At 33.9% G+C, this 23407-nt stretch overlaps 3 protein-coding genes across 3 annotated transcripts in view; all 3 read right to left on the reverse strand.

Annotated features, from left to right (window-relative positions):
* LOC100186260 (E3 ubiquitin-protein ligase RNF13) overlaps positions 1-9530 on the reverse strand; it is a gene marked incomplete in the record, with an annotated part of 10736 nt that extends 1206 nt beyond the window's left edge. Inside the window, 13 exon segments of the mRNA XM_026838591.1 lie at positions 299-369; positions 898-943; positions 1983-2116; positions 2481-2622; positions 3028-3141; positions 4168-4248; positions 4850-4943; positions 5643-5757; positions 6659-6749; positions 7696-7783; positions 8663-8803; positions 9015-9095; positions 9342-9530. Coding sequence (XP_026694392.1) covers positions 299-369; positions 898-943; positions 1983-2116; positions 2481-2622; positions 3028-3141; positions 4168-4248; positions 4850-4943; positions 5643-5757; positions 6659-6749; positions 7696-7783; positions 8663-8803; positions 9015-9095; positions 9342-9419 — 1276 coding nt within the window.
* A 939-nt stretch (positions 9531-10469) lies between these two features.
* Positions 10470-20471, reverse strand: LOC100178463 (SCY1-like protein 2). Its single transcript, XM_002127176.4, has 14 exons — positions 19954-20471; positions 19184-19341; positions 18593-18734; positions 18217-18363; positions 17392-17613; positions 16819-16935; positions 16137-16262; positions 15650-15826; positions 15129-15365; positions 14440-14608; positions 13621-13730; positions 13165-13296; positions 12408-12599; positions 10470-11715 (listed from the first exon to the last, which is right to left on the reverse strand). Exons 1-14 carry the CDS (start codon positions 20134-20136, stop codon positions 11050-11052), a joined length of 2778 nt encoding a protein of 925 aa, XP_002127212.1. The 5' UTR covers positions 20137-20471; the 3' UTR covers positions 10470-11049.
* A 341-nt stretch (positions 20472-20812) lies between these two features.
* LOC101242445 (perlucin-like) lies at positions 20813-22939 on the reverse strand. The gene is made up of 5 exons (XM_004225611.2): positions 22788-22939; positions 22041-22208; positions 21384-21594; positions 21172-21265; positions 20813-20961 (listed from the first exon to the last, which is right to left on the reverse strand). Exons 1-5 carry the CDS (start codon positions 22889-22891, stop codon positions 20813-20815), a joined length of 726 nt encoding a protein of 241 aa, XP_004225659.1. The 5' UTR covers positions 22892-22939.
* Positions 22940-23407: the final 468 nt, after the last annotated feature.

Raw genomic sequence — 23407 nt, forward strand, 5'->3', positions numbered from 1 at the left:
CCTAGAGGAAAAATGTTGTAATAAGAAGTTATATAACATGTGAAGGTACAATTAATTAAGCTACCAGATTGGGAAGTTATTTTTGGTCACATTTTTAGCTTTTATTTGGGAAATAGACTGTTCATTGCACTATCACCACTGTATAGTGTTTATTTTAAAACATGTTTGTAAGATAGCCTATGAAATTATTTATGCATTTATACTGGGCACTCATGGGTACTAATTTATTTTTGGGGTGTGTACGCATACCTTGCATACCCATGTTAGGTGCCTAGCTATGATAAAACAGCTAACATACCATGTTGCACTACCAGAACATCATGAGCGTCCCTGAATGAGCTTGCCAAACTATCCTCACCACTGATGCAACTAAACAAATTAATATTAATCAGATTTTCTTTAATATGTTACTTCTATTACCAAATATAATATAAGAATATTTTGGCTATAAAAAAAAAACATTTATTTTTTTAAGTATTTTGACTTTCATTCAGCAGGAATCAATTTTATTTTAATATGTTACTTTTGCTACCAGATATATGTAAGACTTTGTGGGTTCTATAAAAGATGTATTTTTTTAAGCATTTTGTATTCTATTTAGCAAAAAATCAAATTTTATTTAGTATGTTACTTCTGCTACCAGACATATATAGGTTCTAGAATAAAAATGTATGTCTTTCAAGCATTTTCTCTTCCATTTGGCAAGACTTAATAAGAGTTTAAGTGTGCAGCCTAAATTATAAATGAATGTTACTTACTTTATCCTTACATAGCTGGAAAACGACAGTCGTTATAACACGGGTGTTCTGTTTCATACACCTCGTGCCAGCTTACGAGTTACCAAGTATGTTACATTTTTAATCTGTAATACAGTAATTGTAAAATACATGAACAAACCTGTAAACTTCAAGTGAACTTCGAACTTCTGGTGAAGAGGAAACATCTATAGAATATTTTGTTACTTTTGCTATTTGGCATAATGTAAATACCCTATTAGTGGCTTATCTGGTATAAAATAATAGTGTATTTTCAATGTTTCCCCTGCCTTCTGGAAAGACTTGGTAGGAGTCGTTTTTATACCAGATGAGTCGCTTAATGGTTTTTATTTATAGAACCGCCTGTTATGAAGATATAAAGATTATATTGCTATATATGTCTGGCACCTTGGTATATTGGTTAGCATGTCTGCCTATAACCCAGAGGGAATGGGTTCAAGGCTAATCACTTAATGGGAATACCAACCCAGTGGTCACTAATGCGTTGTCCAAATTATCAGGCACACATAAAAAAACCAACAAAAAATCATTCATAAACTAACATACATGGTAACTTGTAAGCTGGCATGAAGTGTATGAAACAGAACACCCATGTTTAACGACTGTTTCCGGCCACACGAGGATAAATTAAGTTTCATTCATCATTCATTCATGCTATTAATAACTCCATAATTCTATTGGGTTTCCTGTAGCCATCAGAAAACAATATGTACTGTGTTTGATTATGAGCATGAGCACCCATATTATCACATTGGATACTTGCTTATTACTGTGTTATGACGCTGTAGCTGTCACATGAGCAAACTATTTTTTTTATTTTCTGGTTTGATAGAAAACATATATTTACATGCTGTGTACTGATTTTACTGCCTGGCACACCTGTTTCTATTCTATACACTACTTACTGCTTCTCAGCTATTTTCGCTGTTTCAGACTAAAATCTCAAACTAAATAACTGAAATAATCATATGCCAACTCATACTCATATATGAACAAAGTCACTCATATGAAAACTCATATATTCATATATGAACAAAATCCCTCATATTGAACAAAATCACTCATATGCAAACTCACATATTCATATATGAACAAAATCAATCATAAGTAAATTAATATACTCTTTGACTCATATATGAAAAAAAAACACTAATACATTACTATGTCAACTCATACACTCACATACCCACACACTTATATACAAACCTGTAGGCATCACAACTGCAGGGGAGGAGACGTTTCGATCCACCGGGTGCGGGTGACTCACAAATGTTGCATCCGTTCCATGGAGGGTGGACAACGATGCAGGAGGAGTCAAGGCATGATCCTCATCTGAAGAGCTGTGAACAGGAAGAAGTAGGATCTTTTTTTTTATGAATGAATGTAACTTATTTATCATCATATGGCGGGCAATGACAGTCGTTATAACACAGGTGATTTGTTTTACGCACATCGTCCCCGCTTACGTGTTACCATTTATTTTTTTAGTAGGTAGCCAGTTTTTGAAGGATTTAAAAACAAACTAATATAAGTCCATTTAGATAAACCATAAAGGGACACAATTTTTGTTAAGACAAATTTTTTAAGTGTCTTTTTCAATCACACACATGATCACATATAGTAGCAGCACCGAGTCTTGAACCCATAACCTCTAGATAAGAGGCAGGCGCGCTAACCACTAAGCCACAGTGCCAAACAACTTACTCTGTTTCCTCCATGTAACTGGAAGCACTTGAGTTTGTGAAAGTTAGAGGGTTCGCACGAAACCCAGTTGCTCTTCTTGATGAGTTGGGAGAGGAATCAGGAGAACTTTGTGAGAGGAGAGGAGCTCTTTCTTCATCGGAATCTAGAAAAAAAAACAATTTAGAAAACGAGAAAAAAAAATAAGGAGAAGAAAAATAATGTTGTGGCCTTTGGTTGTTATGAAAAAGAGAGTATAAAACAAGTAAAAGCTTAAATTAGTATTATTATCCTTTTTTGTGTTAGACTTGCTGTAGTGTTCACAGTATTATAGTAATAGTATGCGTACTGCGTAGGCTGTTGTGTTGAGTACCTTACAATTACGTTGTTAATATTGTGTGCTTATGTATTTAAAGTTGTTTACAGATGCAGTTCAATAAAGTTTGTAATTAGCTCCACAGGCATTACTCAAAAATTGCTGCACTGCAAACTTTATTTTTCTATGTTAAACTCATGCTTAAACTGTTGAATTAATGTGAATTGAATCTTAAGCCTCAAACGTTGTACTTACCATACTCAGATTCCGATTCGGAAGACTCATCATCGCTCAACACTCTTCGTTTACAAAGAGGACAAACTCTCCTGCTGCTTGTAAGCCAGGGATCAACGCACTTGCAATGGTAGGCTGTAATATGGGCGTCATGTTAGATGTTAAAAGTGGTTTAAATTTAAAATTGAGCACAAAATTTTAATATGGATTGTGCTATTAGGTAATGGGCCAAATGGCTTAAATCTTAGATCCTTGACAAAGTTCTCAGCCATATAAAAAGAAAAGAGTGAAATTTTATTTTTAAAGCCTTAGTTTTGTATTTAAGAAATATTTTATTTAAGTTGACATAACCTGGTGACATATATTTTGAAATTTATAAACACTACCTCTGAAACCAAAAATATCTTAATTGGGAATACGGCATAACGTGACAAGTTTGACAACATTAAACTCTAGTTTAAATCCCAGTTTCACTAACATGTGCTGCATTGTAGGATTTATTTTTCTGACATGTGCTCCACTGTAGGACTATTTTTAGTATTTTATACTTTGGTATTTATTGTTAGTATATTGCACATATACAGCAAAGTTACAGAACATGATATATACTGATAATATACTAAACCACATTATGCTGTTATAGTATTTTTGTATTTTTTTATACTATCCTACACTTCATAATTAACGGCAACAAAAATTATGCACGAATGAAACGTGATGAATTTGAATACTTTATAATATATGACAGATATGAAACAGTCAATGTGATTGATGGTGCATGAGTGGGATTAAGTTAACCATTGTATATTGCGTAACTAAATGACGCAGCCATTTTAGTTCATGCACGTATGTCATGTGAGTGACAAAGTAGTAAATATGATTAGTTATGCCGAACACGAACATTATGCTCCCACAGTACAACATGAACATGATAATATATGTTTGTACAATTTGAATAAGAATAGAATGACCACCCCATTTAAAAAAACTGCCAAAAAATAATTATCCTTTTTTGTAGTTGGTTATCTATATTTTGAGACAAACATTTAGGATCATTTAATAACTTTTTCCACTACTGACTACACCTCGCCACTCTTTGAACCTTATCATAACCTACAGCACCAACAAAGTTAATAAAAAAGACTTAAATATGAGACTTACCATGTTGGCAAGGTAATATTCGTAGTGTATCTCCTTCTTCATAATCATCGAGACAAATTGCGCAAACATCGTATTCATCACCTGTTATTAGAAAAGGTAACGATGAAATATTTTACAGTATCCGTGTAAAGGAATTTTTCCACAATATTTTTATAAAGGGGCATTTTTACAATATCTTTATAAAACGGGTTTTTATCTATACTTTGAAATTGCATGGTGTTTAAAACAATAAACATTGTAGGTAGTGGTTAATGTCAGGAATACACCCACAGAACTACATTACACTCAATTAGTTCTATTCCTCAATAGAACTAACAGTGGTTATAACACAGGTGTTGTATTTCATACACCTCATACCAGCTTACAAGTAACCGTGTATGTTACTTTGTGAGTGATTGTTTTCTGTATGGCTAATAATTTGTACAACCCATTAGCGACCACTGGGTTGGAGCAATTGCCATTTGGTGTCTTGCCCATGGTAACATATGCCCACAATGGTACACCAACGAGCCTTGAACCCATTGCCTCTAGGCTAGAGGCAGGCGCATTAACCACTATACCACAGCACCAAAAAAAAACACTGTAACAAACAGCACTAAAGAATGCAAACCAACAAGAAGACACAGGTTTCCCCTTCAAGCATTCAGGATACAGTCACACAACATTTTCAAAGCAAATTCACCTTTTTTAAATTGCTTTGTTGGTATTTGTTTTAGTCGTCTTCGCGACAATCTGTTCCTTCTTTGCCTTCTGCGGTCCCGAAGATATCGAACAAACTGAAAATTAATCATTTTATTAATTAGGTTAAACATGGATAAGCTGGATTAAGCATGAAGGTGGAAATTAACAATTCAATAACTGTTTGAAATATTGTGTGGGGAATATTAGAGTTTCAAATATAATAATAGAATATTCTATTAGAACATGATACCAATACAAATTAAACTGTACTTTAATTTTTAGTTTAATGCTTTTTGTAGTATTTTTACTTATATTTACAAATTGGAAGTCCAGAAATTTGTATGTGCAATTTAAGAAATTAACCCCAAATTCTGTGATACTTTAATGATATAGACTAAGACTCTAAGAGTGTACATAAATTATTTAGCCAAGTACCTTGGCGCTGGGTGCTACACACTTTAACTTATTAAGGCAAATTCATGTGTTTATTAAACTGTTTTTTATTTTCTAACTCCATATGGTATACGCACAAAACACAACAAATTACAAGGCAAATCATGCTTAGAATTGGAAATTGGAATGCAATATATTTATGTAGGCTATACATTTAACTATTTCATTTCATCGCTATTTTATAAATTCTGGGCACTCTGTATTACTCACAAATACACCACATAACAAGAAAACGCTCGCAGAGAAAATCCCAATCACTATCCACACTGTTCTAAAACTTGTATTCCATACATGTATATAAGCTCTGCTGAAATAAGCAAGCAATAAATAAGTGAACTCACCATAAATAATAGAAGTACAACTATGCAGGTTGCGAGAACGGTCACAAAAGGGATAATGTAATATTCGAGAGAAAAAGGAGATTCTCCGCCGGTTATTTTTATTATTGGAATATTCCTGGTCAAAAAGAACAGTTTAGTGAAGAATTTATGGCAGCATATGCGTGAACATTAGGGGTGAGGGGTTCATGCCATCTTAACTTTGAAACAGGGGTGACAATGACATGATATGTTTTGAAACCCCCATTTTATACAGAATTTAGGGCAACATATGCATATGGTGGGTGAATGTAAAGGGGTATCTGGGGAGACATGTTCATGTCACCTCAACTTTTGAAACAGAGGTGACATCATATGTTTTGGCACTCCACTTTGAAGCCAAAAACAACTTTTACCTGCTGTTAGTTGTCTATCCAAACAAGCAGAGCTAAAGTATTTTTTATTTGCTACATTAGTAAATAGGGGCCACATATTGGACTACTATAAGTGTAACTGCATTTTAAACTATGTGATTCCAGGTTTCGTGCAAAACTAACTAGTATACTAAAGGTATCTGGAAGCTGTAGTTATAGTTACTATAGATATCTGGAATGAATATGTAAAGTAGTCAATTACAGTGGTTGAATGAATGAATGAGTGTAACTTACTTTATCCTCGCGTGGCCGGAAAACGACAGTCGTTATCACACGGGTTTAACACCTCGTGTCAGCTTACGAGTTACCATGTATGTTACTTTGTGGGTAATTATTTTTTTTATGTATGTCTGATAATTTAGGCAACCCATTAGTAACCACTGGGTTGGAGCAATTGCCGTTAAGTGTCTTGCCCAAGGACACATACGCCCACAATTGTAGCAGCGTCGAGCCTTGAACCCATTACCTCTGGGTTACAGGCAGGTGCGCTAACCACCATACCACGGCGCTGGACGATGGTTTTGGAAGCAATTAAACTTTACAGCATTTAGTACAAAAGTAGACTTACCCCATGATTAAAACAAAAGTGATAAAACTTGTACTTACTTATTGTTATACAGATAGTTTTGAGACAAAATGATGCCAGCATCATTGCCAACAAATACTGATGGTATCACAATTTGATTGGCAATATCAGCTGTAGAGCAAATGAATTTAAGTTTATGTGGGCATATAACTCTTGCTGTTATCAATAAGCTACTATTTATAATACAGTAGGGTGGGGAAGACAGGACACCTTTAGTAATTATATACAAATATCCCATCTGTTTTAAACAAATAACAACGATGTATGGGAGTCGTGAGGATAGTAGGATAGCACTTTTATGATTTTTTGAATGTTCTTTGTTTACTACCAAGTGGGACGAGAAAATATAATGAAAAGGTGTCCCATCCTTCCCCACCCTACTATATAACTAATAACTAAAATGTAAACATTCAGGATATTAGTTACTAATAGAGAATATCTATCACTGTTGTAAAGCAGCAATGTACATCAAAGGGTAAATTGCTGATAAACTGTGTTATGTTGTATCACAGTTGTAAACAAACACAGAAAACTAATTTGTATTTTAAGGGATCAATTGTAAAATTCGTGTGGTATTGGTATAATAAATGGGTGCTAGTATATTGATTTAGACTTCCTGCAAACATTTAATATCAGTGCACAAACAAGTATTTGCGTTGTTATTACATAACATAGATAGTGGTGCAATCTCTATTCTGTGTAGTGTATACTGTATATACTGTAATAATAGGCGACAAACTTTTATAAAATCAGGGGGAGGCAGTGATAGTTAGAAACACAATCCTGTGAAGTGAATTTTACTTGGTTGGTTGTAATGTTCAGTATGTTTACTGATCAATGCAGTGCCAAAATAGCCAGGGTTGGCCTGCCTACCTTGCCAGCCAAGGTTTTGCGCCTATGAGTGTATATATTAAATAACAATATACACATTTGATTTATTCAACTGGTATATTGTTACTAATAAACCTGAGTGTTTAAAGGATTGTGGCCTGAAATATAACCTAAAGTACATTATTTCTTCCATAAAAGTCAACTAATATTAATACATTATACTCACGTTGATTTGTATTCATGCGCACAATATCGTTTGACACATCATTGTATACAATCACGCTGTTGTAGTGTGCTTTTTGTGCATTTAGTACCTGAGAGATAACATAAGATTTATACAAACAATCAAAGTCCAATGTATAAAGTGTACCACACCATGTTTCTTGTTATCACAGTAAAATGTGTGCTAGTTTTACAAAGTGCAATTAAAAATGGGCTGCAATATTTGTATTAAAATAAAGTGCAAAGTACAAAATCTGGTCAAGCATTTATTCAACTAGACGTTGTGCAAAGACAGTTGGCAGATATTGAACCTATTTCATGTGGTTGTCATACAAAATTTAAAACAAACAATAATGAATTATTTATTGTGGTAACCTAAACCCACTGTGAACTAAATTGCACTGTGAAATGGAAGTCTTCAATTTATTAAATAAAATTTTTATCAATAATTTTTAAATGTCAATAAAATGCTAGTCCTAATGCAATCTAATATTTCAAGCTTTTCATCACACACAATAAATACAGATTAATTAACTAGTACAGTTCAACAAAATTAATGGCTACTGATTAAGCTTAAGGGACGACACCATGTAAAAAATTAATGGTTGATTTTGAATGAATCAATGAATGTAACTTGCTTTTTCTTCACGTGATCGGAAAAACGACACTCGTTATAACACAGGTGTTTTGTTTTATACCCTTTGTGTCAGCTTCGAGTAGCCATGTATGTTACATTTTTCAATTTAGCTGATAATTTTGGTAACCAAATTAACCAATTAGTGACCACTGGGTTAAAGCAACTGCCATTAGATGTCTTGTCTAAAGACACATACGCCCACAATGGTAGCAGCTACGAGACTATGTATATGCTCAATCAAAATAAATTTTCTTAAACTGAATATGCACCAATTATAGGATCAGTGGATAGGAGCCTATCTATGTGTAATATATCTGCTAAAACAAAACCTTACTTTAAGAGCAAAATCACAGCCTCCTCTTATAACGAGAGCAAATGCATTAAACGTAATGTTTGGCATGAAAGTTGAAGCAGGGTAAGGACGTTCCTTCACCGGCTTGCAAGCATCGAGGGGTTCAGCTGCCATCAGTATGCCCTAGATTTTGTAATTGAAAGACATTTTTAGATACCAAAAGATTATACATAGGCTAGCTGTTTAATATATATATATATATATATATATATTTATATACACACAATTTAGTACAAAATTCATATTATATAATATACCAAATTTTCAATAAAAATGTTAAAAAAGTGACTAAATTTTGAATAAAAAGTATTTAAATTCGAGCCTTTTTACTTACATCAAGTCCATCGGGTCCAACACTTGTCCCAAACTCTGCAGGGTAATCACTGAACTGTTCGGTTATGTTGAAACGATCGTACTATAAAAGTAGAATGTATTAAGAAAAAAATCTACATTTAAAAGACAGTTGGCGCATAGTTATTTTTACGTCTATAAAAATAATGGTTTTCAGTTGATTTGCATCAAATTTTTAAGGATTTTTTTTAAAAAAACACATAGTTTGGGGCAGTTTTGCCACTCTGCTTTAAGAGGGTGTTAAGGCAAAGACGTTTGGCAATAAAGTGTTCTCTACTGTAACATAAACAAGAGTATTCAAAACACTTACAGCAACCACAACTCCATGACTTGATGATAATCCAGACAAAAATATTGAGAAGAAAAGATGAAAATTTCTGGTCTCCATATTTGGTCGATGGGTATTTTGATTTATCTTTTCCAAGTCATTTATAATTGTAACAGATTTTGTTGGCACAAAGTATGGTAAAGAAACTTTCTATAATATATTTGATACAAAATTTGTTTTTTTGGGTTAAATTAGCTTGGTTTCTTCAATTCAAATGTATGAAAATATGTTTGTAACTGTAAGCGTTTTAACAACTGTTGTATCGTCTTTTTAACCTGTCTTTTCGTTTAAAATATTTCCAAACCTTCGCTACCGTAATCGAAGAGACGGAAAAGTTATTATTATGTTATTATTATTATTATAAAATATGACATTAGTTAAGAGAAAAACGTTCCTAACTAATTAGGCTATGAACGCCAAAGTAACAGCAAACGTTCTACTGCTTCTCAGTTACTTATATACTTTATTAAGCAGGAAAACGCCTGGACATGCAATACGAAATGCTACAACATTTACAATCGTAAAGCAACCAAAACAAAAACATTTCACGTCACTTATAGAAACCAAAGTAATTCTATTATACAATGGAGTTGAAAGTTTAACTCGCCATTTTTGATAACTTTATGTGTCACTAAGAAATTAAATTTACGAATTAATCCGAAATATAGTATTTGTAAGTTGAAAACTATTTATTATAATAAGAGGTAATTTTTTGTTTGAAATACGTTGCTAGCAAACGTAAATTAAGTTTAACTGCCTATTCGTAAAGACACCTTTTGCCGAAAGTATATAGTAGGGTGGGGAAGATTGGACACCTTTAGCACCTAATATCTAAATATACTAATTCCATTTTAAACAATTAACAATGCTGTTTTCGTGAGGTTGCGGTTTTATAATACTTTAACTGTTCTTCATTTGCTATCCAATGAGACGAGAAAATAGAATGAAAATGTGTCCCATTCTTCCCCACCCTACTATATACTTTGGTCAAAAGGCATCATTACGAATAAGTTTTGACTACGAAAACCTCAAACCTTTGTATGTGTGCTCGTACATACTTCCATACCAAGGGATGTTCACTGCATTGGACAAAAGTAAACACACACCAGCAATACATATCCTCTATTTAATTAAAACTATACAATATATGGAATAAAACAAACTTGTGCGGCACCGAACAAATATTGGATTGCACTTAAATGAAAAATCAGTATAAATCAAAAGTTTGCAGAAAAACAGTTTAATAAATAAGAATGGCATTCTATATATTTAGCTTCAAACAGTGTGCAGCAAAACCATTGCAAAATAAAATTACAACTACAACTGGTTTACAACTATCCCTCAGCACAGATGATTTCTAAAAGTATTAAAACTGTGTTATATTCTAATCAGCAAGGCATAGCAGTTACTGACAAGATTTCATACTAACAGTAAGTATTTTCTGTAGTTGTAATTAATGAGTGAAAATTAGCCATGCATATTTACCACATATGTGTGCAACAATGAAATTTGTCATGTTAGTATATAAAATAGCTGATTAGAAACATTTTAATGGTATGTTGGTGTAACTGTAACAGAACTAAATACAGGTTGTGAAGACATTTTGGCATGCACCTAAAAGTCAAAAACAGTTCAAATATTTTCACTGCTTTTTACTGAAAACTCAAAATGCTACAAATATACAACAGTCTTAGCCCAAAAAATCTAAAAGATCTTGCTTGCTTAGATTGGCAGTAGTGTTTGAATTCGTTTGTTTCATTCCATATTGGTTTTGCATTGACACTGGGTTCGAATTCGAATTTTGCATGTAGGGGTTACCCATACCATTGAAACCAGAGTTACTAGACGGGGTTGGGTTTAAAAATGGGTTCGGAGTGTTTATATTCATTGCCCCCATATTTTGGTTTATTGAGTTTTGACCATTGCTGTAACTTGGAAAAGTTGTTGACTTTTGCATTCCAAAGGAGTTACTGCTGAGAATGTTTGTTTTACTTTGCCAGACAGTGCTTGGTGCTGGGGACAACATAGAAGATTGAGATGCACTGGACATTCCAAAATTTGAAGACTGGGATGTCAACATTGGTTTTTGCATGTAGTTAGGCTGCATTGCAGACTTTTGCTGTGACATCATAGGCGTTGGCTGTGACATCATAGGTTTTGGCTGTGACATCATAGGTGTTGGCTGTGACATCATAGGTGTTGGCTGTGACATCATAGACATCGGTTGTGACATCATAGGTGTTGGCTGTGACATCATAGACATTGGCTGTGACATCATAGAGGACATAGGTTTTGATCTACTGGCACCCATGGCTTGTACGTTACTTTGCATTAATGAAGAAGTTAGATCTTTGGGCTGAAATATTAATAGGTAATTAAACAAAATAAGTTTATAAATAACAGGTCAAAAAAACATTAATATGATGTAAAAACAGATAGGTACCCATTCAAGTAAAAAAGCGCCAATGACCTCAGCTGAAAAAATTGGTATCGTATATTCAAATCACTAAGAGAGTAGTAGTTTTTGCTTCTGTCCAAGTGAAAGGAATAAAGGACATAATCATGTACCCAATATACAAATAAACGATTTCCATAGCAAGTTCCATATACAATATAATAAACTATTCAAAAAGAAAAATTTGAAGATACTTAATACTGCATGGGGTTAATTAGTAAGTGAGTTAAAATGCTCACGACACAGAACTTCATTTTAAAATAAACATGATAAAAACTAGTTTGATTCTAGTGAAATATACAAAGTTACAAATATACAAAATATAGTAGGGTGGAAGGAGATGGAACACCTTTTCATTCTGTTTTCTCTTCGCATTTGGTAGCAAACAAAGAACAATTAAAGAATTATAAAACCTTATCCTCACGAATTCCAAAAACCATTGTTTTTGTTTAAAACGCAATTAGGATATTTAGATATTACGTGCTAAAAGTGTCCCGTCTTTCCCCACCCTACTATAAAAAAAAATGCACAACCGCTAACATTGTGTATATTTAAAGCCCACACAAATGTATTAGAAACACATGCTACAATACCTTTGCATGTGTGTGGTTAGTCACTGGTTTCCCAACATTGACAGGATTGATATCACCAGTCTTCTTCATCCTGTTCTCCTGCTCCTTCATCCTTGCCAGCCTCTGCTTCTCCTCCAGGGTCAGATGTTGACGAGAGGTGGAAGATGGCTCAGAGTTTATGGGAGGAGCCTCGGATTTGAACATGTCATCCACCTAAGAGAGGAAAAATTATTTTCTCTGTTTGAAGTTTTTTATTTCTCTAAGAGGAGTAAGAGGCGCTTTGCATCTTTTTTTCTTCTCTTTAAAGGTTATTTTCTCTCCAAGCGTTTTATTTCTCCCTAAGAGTATTTTCCTCTCTCAAAGTATCTTGTCTCTCTTAACAGTTATTTTATATTCCACAGTTTATTTCTCTATAACAGTTATTTTCTCTGTCGCCTACCTTTGGGGAAATGGCAAGCTTCAAAATCTGGTAAGTTCCATGTCATCAGAACATATGAACTTACACAACCCAGGACCAAGTGGTATAAAATGTGCAACCAACAAAAATTAATCACAAACAATTCTATTGTTTGAGATGTAAATATTCACCCACAAAGTAACCTACATAGTAACTCTTAAGCTAGCAGGAGATATACGAAAAAACACTTGTGTTATAACCACTGTCGCTTTCCGGCCACGCGAGGATTAAGCAAGTTACATTCTTCTAAAATTCTCCTATGTCTCCTAAAATGGAATCCCCACTCTTTTATTTAAATATAAATTGAAACAATACACTTACAGAATCTTCCGTGATTGAAACACCATTGGTCTGATCTCTTGTAAAATCTAACGCAGCATCCTGTTCCAGTCTCATTCTACTCAGTTGTTCAAGTTTTGTTTTATGCTCTTTTTCAATTCTCTGTAGCATATCCTACACAAAAGGTTGTATAAATATGATATCTTAATGTCATTTTTTACTACAAAGTTTAAAGATTGCAGTTTATAAGCATAAAAAACAGTTATTACAGGATTACCAATAAATAGTACCGTTGGGGAAGACACCTTAGCATATACTATGAACAATATGAATTTTTGTGAATAAAACAACATTAACTAAAAATGATTTTTCAAATAAAATTGTGACAAGAATCATGTTTATACACCAACTTTGAGGAAATGTTACTTCACTAGTTCACTATGCTGTAGGGTGTATACATATATGTAATTTAAAGTAATTTTTCCATGCATGGTATACCTTTATAACAGACATGAAAGCCAGATACTGCTGGAGGTTTAGATTGTTGTCAACTGATAATGGAATAAGATGGGGAAGACTTTTAAGAGCCATGATATCTTTTGAAATACCTGTTTGGTAAAATATTGTGATTATTTTCAAGTGAGAGCTAAAAATGCAATTTTCTAGTACACCCATACATTACAAAAACATATTTTAAAAAATCCAAAAAAGATTAAAAAAAAAAACAATTTTTAAAATGGCCAAAATCCTAATTAGTTTCATGGTAACTCGTGAACACCCCTAAAATATGTGAAAAAAAACACCTGTGTTATACTAACTTGCGTTGCCTGGTCATGCAAAAAAAATACTTTTGCTGATTCATTTGTTTTAAACATGTACACCCACAAAGTTACACAGTAACTCGTAAGCGCACACATAAAATAAACACCAGTATTACGATGGCTGTCGTTACCCCACCATGCAGGGATAAATAAGCTGCAATTTTCGTTTCAAGGACAATTCAACCAGTTTATCATTAGTCAGTGATGTTTTATAAATCCCCAGAACGGGCCATAAGTCCACACTAAATGTGTGAAATAAAAAGCTTGTGTTATAACAACTTGCGTTGCCTCACCATGCAAGGATAAGTACCTATATGAGTTGCCTCACCATGCAAGGATAAATACCTATATGAGTTGCCTCACCATGCAAGGATAAGTTAAAGTACCTATATGAGTTACCTCACCATGCAAGGATAAGTTAAAGTACCTATATGAGTTGCCTCACCATGCAAGGATAAGTACCTATATTCATTCATTCATTTCAAGGACAGCTCACCCAGTTTATCACTAGTCAGTGCAGTTTTATAAATCCCCAGAATAGCCATCAGAATACCAGGCTCTCGTGAACTTATCTTCTGCAAGAAAGGCAATATCTCATCCTGTACGTACCACTTGTCAAACACTGGTAGCAGCTTGCCAAGGCACACAAGGGCTTTGATTCGAATCTGGAATGATAGGAACAGAAATAAGACAACAGTTATTATGGGTTTCAGTCAAAACAGGTGTCAATAATGGTTTAAAACCAGTTTAAAACCATGTTTGGCTGAGACATTTTTAAATTCGCATAAAAACCAAGCTTATTACAGACCTTTAGTTTTATTGCTTTGTAGGTATATTTTTATTTAAAATTGGAGAAATTTAAAATGATGTTTTAGAGTGTAAGTACCATATACTGTACGGTAGCAAGGAGCACTATCAGAATGTAGATTTAGTAAAAATAGTGGCTTGCACCGTGGTACAGTGGTAAGTGCGCCTGCCACTAGCCAAGAGGTTTCTGGTTCAAGGCTTAACACTGCTACCAATATGGGGGCATTGCGAGTGTGTTTTTAGACAAGGCACCCAACGAAAATTGGTCCAACTCAGTGCTAAATTATGTTATGGTTTGCCTAAATTTTCAGCCATACAATAAGGTAAAATCAGATATACAAAAATAAGGCACAATTTTTTTTTAATTTAAATACTTACAGCGGTCACGCTTCCTTCATGAGCAATCTTTTTTATTTTCGGTAAAATTGAGTTTTTCATGGCTGGAAGTTCAATTTGCTCCGCAAAAGAAGGGATGATGGTCAAGCATAGTTCCTGGATCTGCACGGATGGAGCTTCCAGTGATGCGCAGAGCATCGGGAGGATGTGGATGTTAACGAGACTTGGTGTGGACTTTGAGAGCAACAAGTCCATCTTTTTTAATAAGATCAACAAAACCTAAAAGAATTTTGTATTTTAATGATTAAGATTGGTATTATATTGTGTGCTTTTATATTTTAATTGAGTATAAAATAATTTTTGAAATTTTACGAATTATAGGAAAATAATTTTTGAAATATATATTATGATTTTATAAAAAAATAATTTTTGAAATAACACGCCTTATAAAAAATTTTTTTTTTAATATATTATGATTTTTAAAAATAAGATTTTGAAACAATACGATTTTTACAATGTTTTTAAAAATTTTAGTTTTAGTTTAAACAGCACATAAACAGCACCTGTATGGGACGTTGTATTTTAAAGACTGGAATTAATTTCGGAAAAATTTCTTTGAGGAATTCTTCTTTAGAAGTGTCTTCAGCTATGAGCAAAACATTAGGTAGAACGAACGGGACCATATCATGGTTGGTGAACTCCGTTGTGAGACATGGGAGTACACGTTGCATTAGAACTCTCTGTAGAAACAATATATATATAAAAGATAGACAGGTGTGGCAATTTTTTTTTAATTTTGATCAAAATCTAGGGTGACATTGTTAATAAAATGCAGTATATATATATATGTAAGGTATATAGGTTTAACAGGTTTTTTTTTTTTAATTGTTTATAAAAGTGGCTGTACACAAAATCCAGAATTAGTCTGTTTTGTCCAGATTACCAGGCAAAAAAATGCATTATTAAATTTTTTGACTAAACATCGGATACCACGCAAAAAAACGGAAGCCTAATACTGTGTACAGCCATTTTAATAGTAAATTGACTTACTCTTGGAAGTTGGGGTAAAACTTTCGGAAGTCCTTTAAAAAACTGAGATTTTTGAAGATTTTCTTGTTGCAACAAAGTGTCCAGATATTGTAGAGTTTTTACTCCAACATGTTCAAAGAATGGAAGCTGATAATACAAATAAGTTGTTGGTGAGTTAATTGCTCCTTGGACTATGATATTAGCATCAAACATAGAATACTATGGACTTTGGTAATATTATAAGCAGGACCGCGAAACTTTATTTTGTACTGAAATCTGTTAGCTCAATCTTGTTATGTTTTTTTTTATATTAAGCTGGGAACAAAGAAGAAATATATATAATGGTAGGGTGGGGAAAGACGGGACACCTTTAGAAAATAATATACAAATATTCTGATCGTGTTTTAAACAATTAACAACGATCTAGGGGAGTCGTAAGCATAGGGTTTTATAAATCCTTGAGCGTTCTTTGTTTACTACCAAATGGGATGAAAAAATAATATAAAAAAGTGACCGATCTTCCCCCACCCTACTATCTATATACCGCTTCTTTACAAAACTTTTTTAAAAATAGTAAACTCGGATTCCAAAATTAACATTTATTACAAACATTTAAAATTGTTATCATTTTCTTTGCACCACCAATTAAAATCCTAAGAACATATTGTTAGTTATTTTAGCCATTGCGAAAATAATTTCTAACCTTGGACATTTGTTCTGCATCAGGTCTTACATTGGGTGAAGGATTAAGCAACATCTTCTCATGTTCACGGACTTCTTGTGGTATCTTCTCAAGATGGTGTGGGGAAAGATTTTCCAACTATAATGAATGTAAGGATATTTACATGGTTACTTAATGTGCAGATTTTTAGAATAACAAATATTTTTTTGCTGAAAACCAACTATTAATATATATATATATTCTATTTTATGTGAGTAAAGCACCGCCTCCCAAAAAAAAATTTTTTTTACATGGTTACTTATTTTGCAGAATTTTAAAATAACATATTTTTTTGCTAAAAATACTTATATATTCTATTCTATTGGGGTGAGGTCCACCAGCGTAGCAAGCCATGGGTCCTAGGATTTAGGCCAGGATTTGCCCATTACCTCAAACTATTTATATAACTAAAATTCATACCAACAAAAAATTATTACATAGTGATAAAACTAAGTCAAAATTGTCTGGATAATCAAATTCTGTATGAATAAATTTGGGTTTTCAAAATAACGGAAAACTGAAAATTAATAAAAATAAAACAAATAGGTTTAATACCTGATCAACAGATTTTGGCATGACCCTATACACGTCCTGTGTTCCACATTCAAACAAAGTTTTTCCCTTGTAGTAGACGGAGTATAGCAAGATACCAAGAGAAAACAAGTCACTTGCTGGACTACATGACTTGCTTAAAATGTATTCTGGTGCCAAGTAGTTTGGATTGGGCAAAGCAGGGGAAGGAATGGAGGTGTCCCAGTCAGAAGATACAAATTTGGTCTGAAACGGGGAGTTGGTATTAAAATGCTGTTACGGTATGTAAAGAAAATTGGTCTGTAAGATTGAGTGGGATGTATTAAAATGGTGTTACAGTAGCCTATGTACAGAAATTTAGTCTGTAATATTAAGTTTATATTGAAACAGTGTGACAGAATGTAGACTGTAGAGACTAGAGAATATGTAGAGACATTTGGTATGTAACATTGAGCGGGATTTATTGTAATGGTATTACAGTATATGTAGAGTGTAGACTGTACAGAGTATGTGGAGAAGTTTAGTATGTAACTTTGAATGGGTTTGTATTGAAATTTACACTTCCACCTTATTATACATGAGAAAATGAGGTGGTCTATAATATCATTCTTGGCAATTATGATTGCTGTGCAATCTGCACAAAAAAATTGAGACTGGTCACACAAACACTGCAACTGGGAGATACAGTTGGAAAGTGCTAAAGTTTGCAGATTAGCGTGTATAGAACTTGAGTGCAACATAGTCCAGACTCAAGACAATCAGACATACATGCTACACACATGCTACACACATAGTGGTCCAATTCAGATAAGCCAAAGATTTTATGTACGATTTCGGCATTAGCCTTACTTCTGATACAGTTCCAGTGTTAGGGATACAGAAGTCAAAACCAGCGATTTTCCAAGCTCCCATCTTGTTTATTATGATTGACTCAGGACATAGATTACCATGCACCATTCTTACACTGCTGTGAAGGAATGCCAAGGCTTCAGCAATCTGTTGAATATTTAATATGTTGGTGACAATGACTAGACCATACAATTTTACCATTTAATAAACACTGGTTCTGCAACAACCAAAAGTGGGATTCCAAAAAAAATTAACAAAAATTTACATCAATTTAACAAAAAGTAAAATTAACACATTATATTTATATGTGTGTGTGTGATATAATATACTATACAATGTTAGCAATAAAATAAAACATTTTAACAGGTTCTGTTACCTGCATAAGTCCATACTTTATCTCGACATCATGCAGTTCATGTGGTTGTAATTCCTTAGGGATTTTGTCAATGTTATTTTTCCTTCCAAGTACATTGCCAAGACTTGCAAAGACAGGTTCTGTACAAAAAGCTATACTTTCCCTGAAAGAGTAAACAATGTTGAACAAAACAAAATTTAAAGCGAAAATGACAATTTTCAACTATAATCGTTACTGTTTTGAACAGATTAATTTGAAGTCAGCTGAGTAAAGAATATCTGTTTACACTAAGTGTAAATTTAGATTTCAGTTCCCATTTAAAGCCTTAAAAAACACCCATGTTTAATCCTTTTTCAGCTCATTTTGTGCAGATATTGGGTCAAAATTTTACCAGCAATAAATTATGTTTAATGTCAATCATTGGCGTCAAACTTTTTAAAATGCATGAGAAGTATAAATAGCTGAACACCCAATGCTGTAAAACAAATATAGCTCATTATCCCTAATGTTCACTAGCTAGTGCAGTGCAGAAAACTCTGGGGTTGGCCTGCCTACCATGCCACCCCCGGTTTGGCGCCTATGATGCCAGCAAGGCTTTAAAAATATAATCACCTTGATTCTTCTAATGAATGTTCTACAATCAACACTCTTGGGTGTCGTAGTTTGGTCATCTGAACACAACCTTTTCTTAAAACTTCAATGATCATTTCCCTGTCTGTTCGATTAAACTGGTCCAACTGCTTCTTCTCAAATATCCACAAAGCAACATCCTATATAAAACCATTTTAATTAATGAAGGGTTTATTTAACCCATACTGTATGCATGATTAAAGGCATAACATTGAGGGCCTAACACCTCCGGTCCTTATGGTTCAAGGCTTGCCACTACCATTATGCAGGTATGTGTCCTTGGGCAAGACACTTAACGGCAATTGCTCCAACCCAGTGGTCACTAATTGGTTGTTCAATTTATCAGCTATACATAAAAAACAAAAAAATTCCCCCAAAAAATAATACCCCTACGAAGTAACATACATTGTAACTTGTAAGCTAACACAAGGTGTATAAACTCGTGTTATACCCACTGTCGTTTTCCGGCCACGCTACGATAAAGTAAGTTGCATTCATATATTCATTCATTCACCTTAATTTTGGAAACGAGAATAACATCAGGAATGAAATTCTCGGATTAGGCGTACTAGCTGTTTTAGTCGTCTAACTTTAATTTTAATTGCTAGATTTTGACCGACTAACTTCTGTAATAAGTAATGCACAAAAACTTAGTTGGCCAACTAAATGTTAAAACCACAGACTAGATTTTAATCCAGTGACTAAAAAAACGCTATAGTAAAAATCATTAGAAACGTTTTGAAAATACGAACCGCTTTTGTTGATTTCTTTGTTGCTTTGTAAATTTTCCAGAGGTACCGAGGGCCTCCACTCCCGACCTGATCTCCTGCATCATATTCTCGTAGCAGAGGATTTCCAGGCAGGACAGCACTGATTTCGTTTACTGTACTTGACAAAGTGTTTCTTAATTTAGTAAAAACTCCACTGACATCCATTTTTTACTCCTCACTACTGTCACTAGCTGTGTTAGAATGACGTTAAAACGATCCACAAATCGACACGTGCCCGTTCAGTACAGTTATGCATGCAGCACATTTTCAAAGTTAATTTTCGTCCAAAACGCCGGGGTTTTTGTTTAAAAAATTATACAGCGGGTATCAGTGAGACCTAAGGTACATTTTTAGACCAGAAACGTTACTGGCCACCAGCTAAAGGACTACTTAAAGTACCAGACTTTAATGACAGTTCGGCATGTGCTGTGATGTTGATGTAACTTAGGCTACGAAACTCGTGTTCTATACTACAAAAAACATCCGTTAAACTAAATGGAGGGAAGTTTACACATCATATTAATAATACCTATTATGGTATACTAATTTAGTTTTAATTACCACTAAGCACAAGCTAAAACACAAATTACACGTAGAAGAAAATCTAACGCCATATTTCTGTTAGTAACTCTGTTGTGACACCTTACGGTTACAAGTGGCGCGTTATAGCGATTGTCGTTTTCCTGCCACGCCAGAATAAACCAAGTTACATTCATTAATTTTGTAGCCTGTAGTGTGTTTTAACGACTGCCATTTAGCTTTTATAATTTAATTCTCTTCTTTGTTTTATTTAATCCGATTATCGTTACTGTATTCGAAGAGGTAAAGTATGTGGGATAAATTATGACCACGCAGGTGCAGGATACAGTCCTACATGTCTCAAGACACCGACTCTTCTCTTTTCTTGTGAATGCTTCATGTAGCAAAGCGTCAGGACGCTAACAATAGCTATAAGTAGAGCAGCTGAACAAACTCCAATTGCCACAATATCTGTCGAAACAAATGCGTGTTTTAAATAGTTAACAACGATCTGTGGGAGTCGTGAAGATTCGGTTTTCTAATTCTTTAAATATTCTTTCTTTACTACCAAATAGGAAAGGAAAATAAAATAAAAATGTCCCATCTTCCCCCTAATACAGGTTTAAATAGACAGAGTGGCCGGGGGGAGTTATCATAATTTTAAAATATAAAGGAACTCACAAGCTGTCTTTATTTCTACTTGCATTGCGTCTTTTACTGCAGTTGTTTCAGGCTGTGTTGCACTCAATGTTGTAGTCGCGAGTTTTAAATTGATCTGTGAATGTTAAAGTTTGAATAGGAATACTTTAAAGTGTGGTATAAATGTTAACGATGTCCAATCCTACCATACAGTAGGCTACACTGTCTACATATATACGTTAAGTTATATATACCTGACAAATAAACGACTTTCTCATGTTACAATTTTCGTCCGACCAAGCAGGCTTGTTTGACCAATGCCACACAATACAATCTTCTTCTGATATAAGGTTTGATTTGTTTCCATTATCCGGTTCGCCAGGTAGCCAAGATGGAGCATAACTTCGTCCATTCACATAATCTGCATCCCCACAACGTTCCCACTTATAGATTCCCTCCGATTCTCTAATGAAACATAAACTTTCAAAGCGATTTTTGGGCACGTTAGTGCTCTATTTTTAAGTAACGAAAATTTAAACCACCGCAACGCACATAAACTCCGAATATATTACAAGCCAGGTTTATTATGTATTGTAAGCTCTGGAGAAACTTCAGCATGCAATTTATATTAGTCGGTTTACCACTATACTGCAAATCAATAATATAAAGTTTATTATCCTGCAGTTGCGGGGCAAAATGGTTTGAACACAGGTGTTCTCTTTCAAACTATTGCCCGCTTACGAGTGTCATATTCAATATAGCTGTTGCGGCATGTGTATTGCATAAAAACACACATACTCATAATGGTAGCAGCACTGAAACTTAAAAGTCCACATATGCAACGCGTTAACCATGCTATCACAACGCTGGTCTACCATGTAAACCTAAAAAAACGTTTCTTAAATTCTTACCTGTCTGTCAAACCTATCCAGAAAGCTATTGGCGCTCGAGCTACATCTACAGCATATGTGATTCTCATCATTTCGTAAAGAAACTGATTTTCAGAAGCATCACTGATCGTTACAAGATGACCGCCCTCAGAAGCGCAATATCTGCTGGCTTGCCAATATTTCAAAGTCCTGCAGGATATAAAAGCAAAAGAACTATAAATTTATATGTTGTTAAAATACGATATTTTAAACATATTTCAAACTGATGAAAAATTCACTGCACAAATAAAACAGCCATACCAGCATTGTGGAAACTTTGTACCAAAAGAAGACTTAATTGCAAAGTTTAATAAATCTGATTACGAATGTGGTAGAACGTCAATTAAAACCATTATAGTTAAACACAACATTGATCATAAATCGATTAAATAATCTAGATCCATCAGTATTGCCAAAAAAGGTGGGCACGTTGATATAATATAGTGAGGTGGGGTAAGATAGGACACCTTTAGCACATAATATCCAAATATCCTGATCGTGTTTTAAACAATTAACAACGGTCTATGGAAGTCGTGAGGATACAGTTTTATAATTCTTTGAATTTTCTTTGCTTACTACCAAATGAAACAGGAAAAAAAATAAAGAATAAAAAGTTGTCCGATCTTACCCCATCCTTCTTTATAATTAACAGTTTATACCGTAGCAGTCAATCTGTGCATTGAAACTCTAAATAAGCTTGATATAGCATAAGCCTTATAATACTCATACCCGAAATGAGCTTTGAAGCACTTTGTTTCGTCATACTTGATATAGTTTTCAGGGCAATCATAATAACGGAGTGTTTCTTCCGGACATTGAAGAGACTGCCCCATTACATTATAAGCAATTAAGCATAAAACGAATAACGGACAAGGAATGAACATTTGACTGACTATAGGCTATAGATCCTTATAAAAACATTTGGTTTTATGTTTTTAAAATTATCAATGTAAGTCTTACGACCATTAAAGCAATATCCCAGACTAAACTACTGTTATAGTAGGGTGAGGAAATATGGGACACCTTGTTGTTCTGTTTTTTTGTCTCATTTGGTAGTAAAAAAGAAAATTCAAGGAATTAAAAAATGTACGATTCACATAGACCGTTGTTACTTATTGTTTAAAGCATGATCATGATTTTGGATATTACGTGCTAAAATTGTCCCATTTTTCCTACCCCCACTAAACCTAAAAGAATTAAAGTTACCTAAAATACATATAGACTTTTTTATATAGTAGGGTGGGAGAAGATGGGTCACCTTTTCGTTCTATTTTCTCGTCACATTTGGTAGCAAACAAAGAAAATTCAAATAATCATAGAACTGTATCCTCACGACTACCAAATACCGT

The sequence above is a fragment of the Ciona intestinalis genome, chromosome 1, assembly GCF_000224145.3.
Source record: "Ciona intestinalis chromosome 1, KH, whole genome shotgun sequence".
Taxonomy (NCBI): domain Eukaryota; kingdom Metazoa; phylum Chordata; class Ascidiacea; order Phlebobranchia; family Cionidae; genus Ciona; species Ciona intestinalis.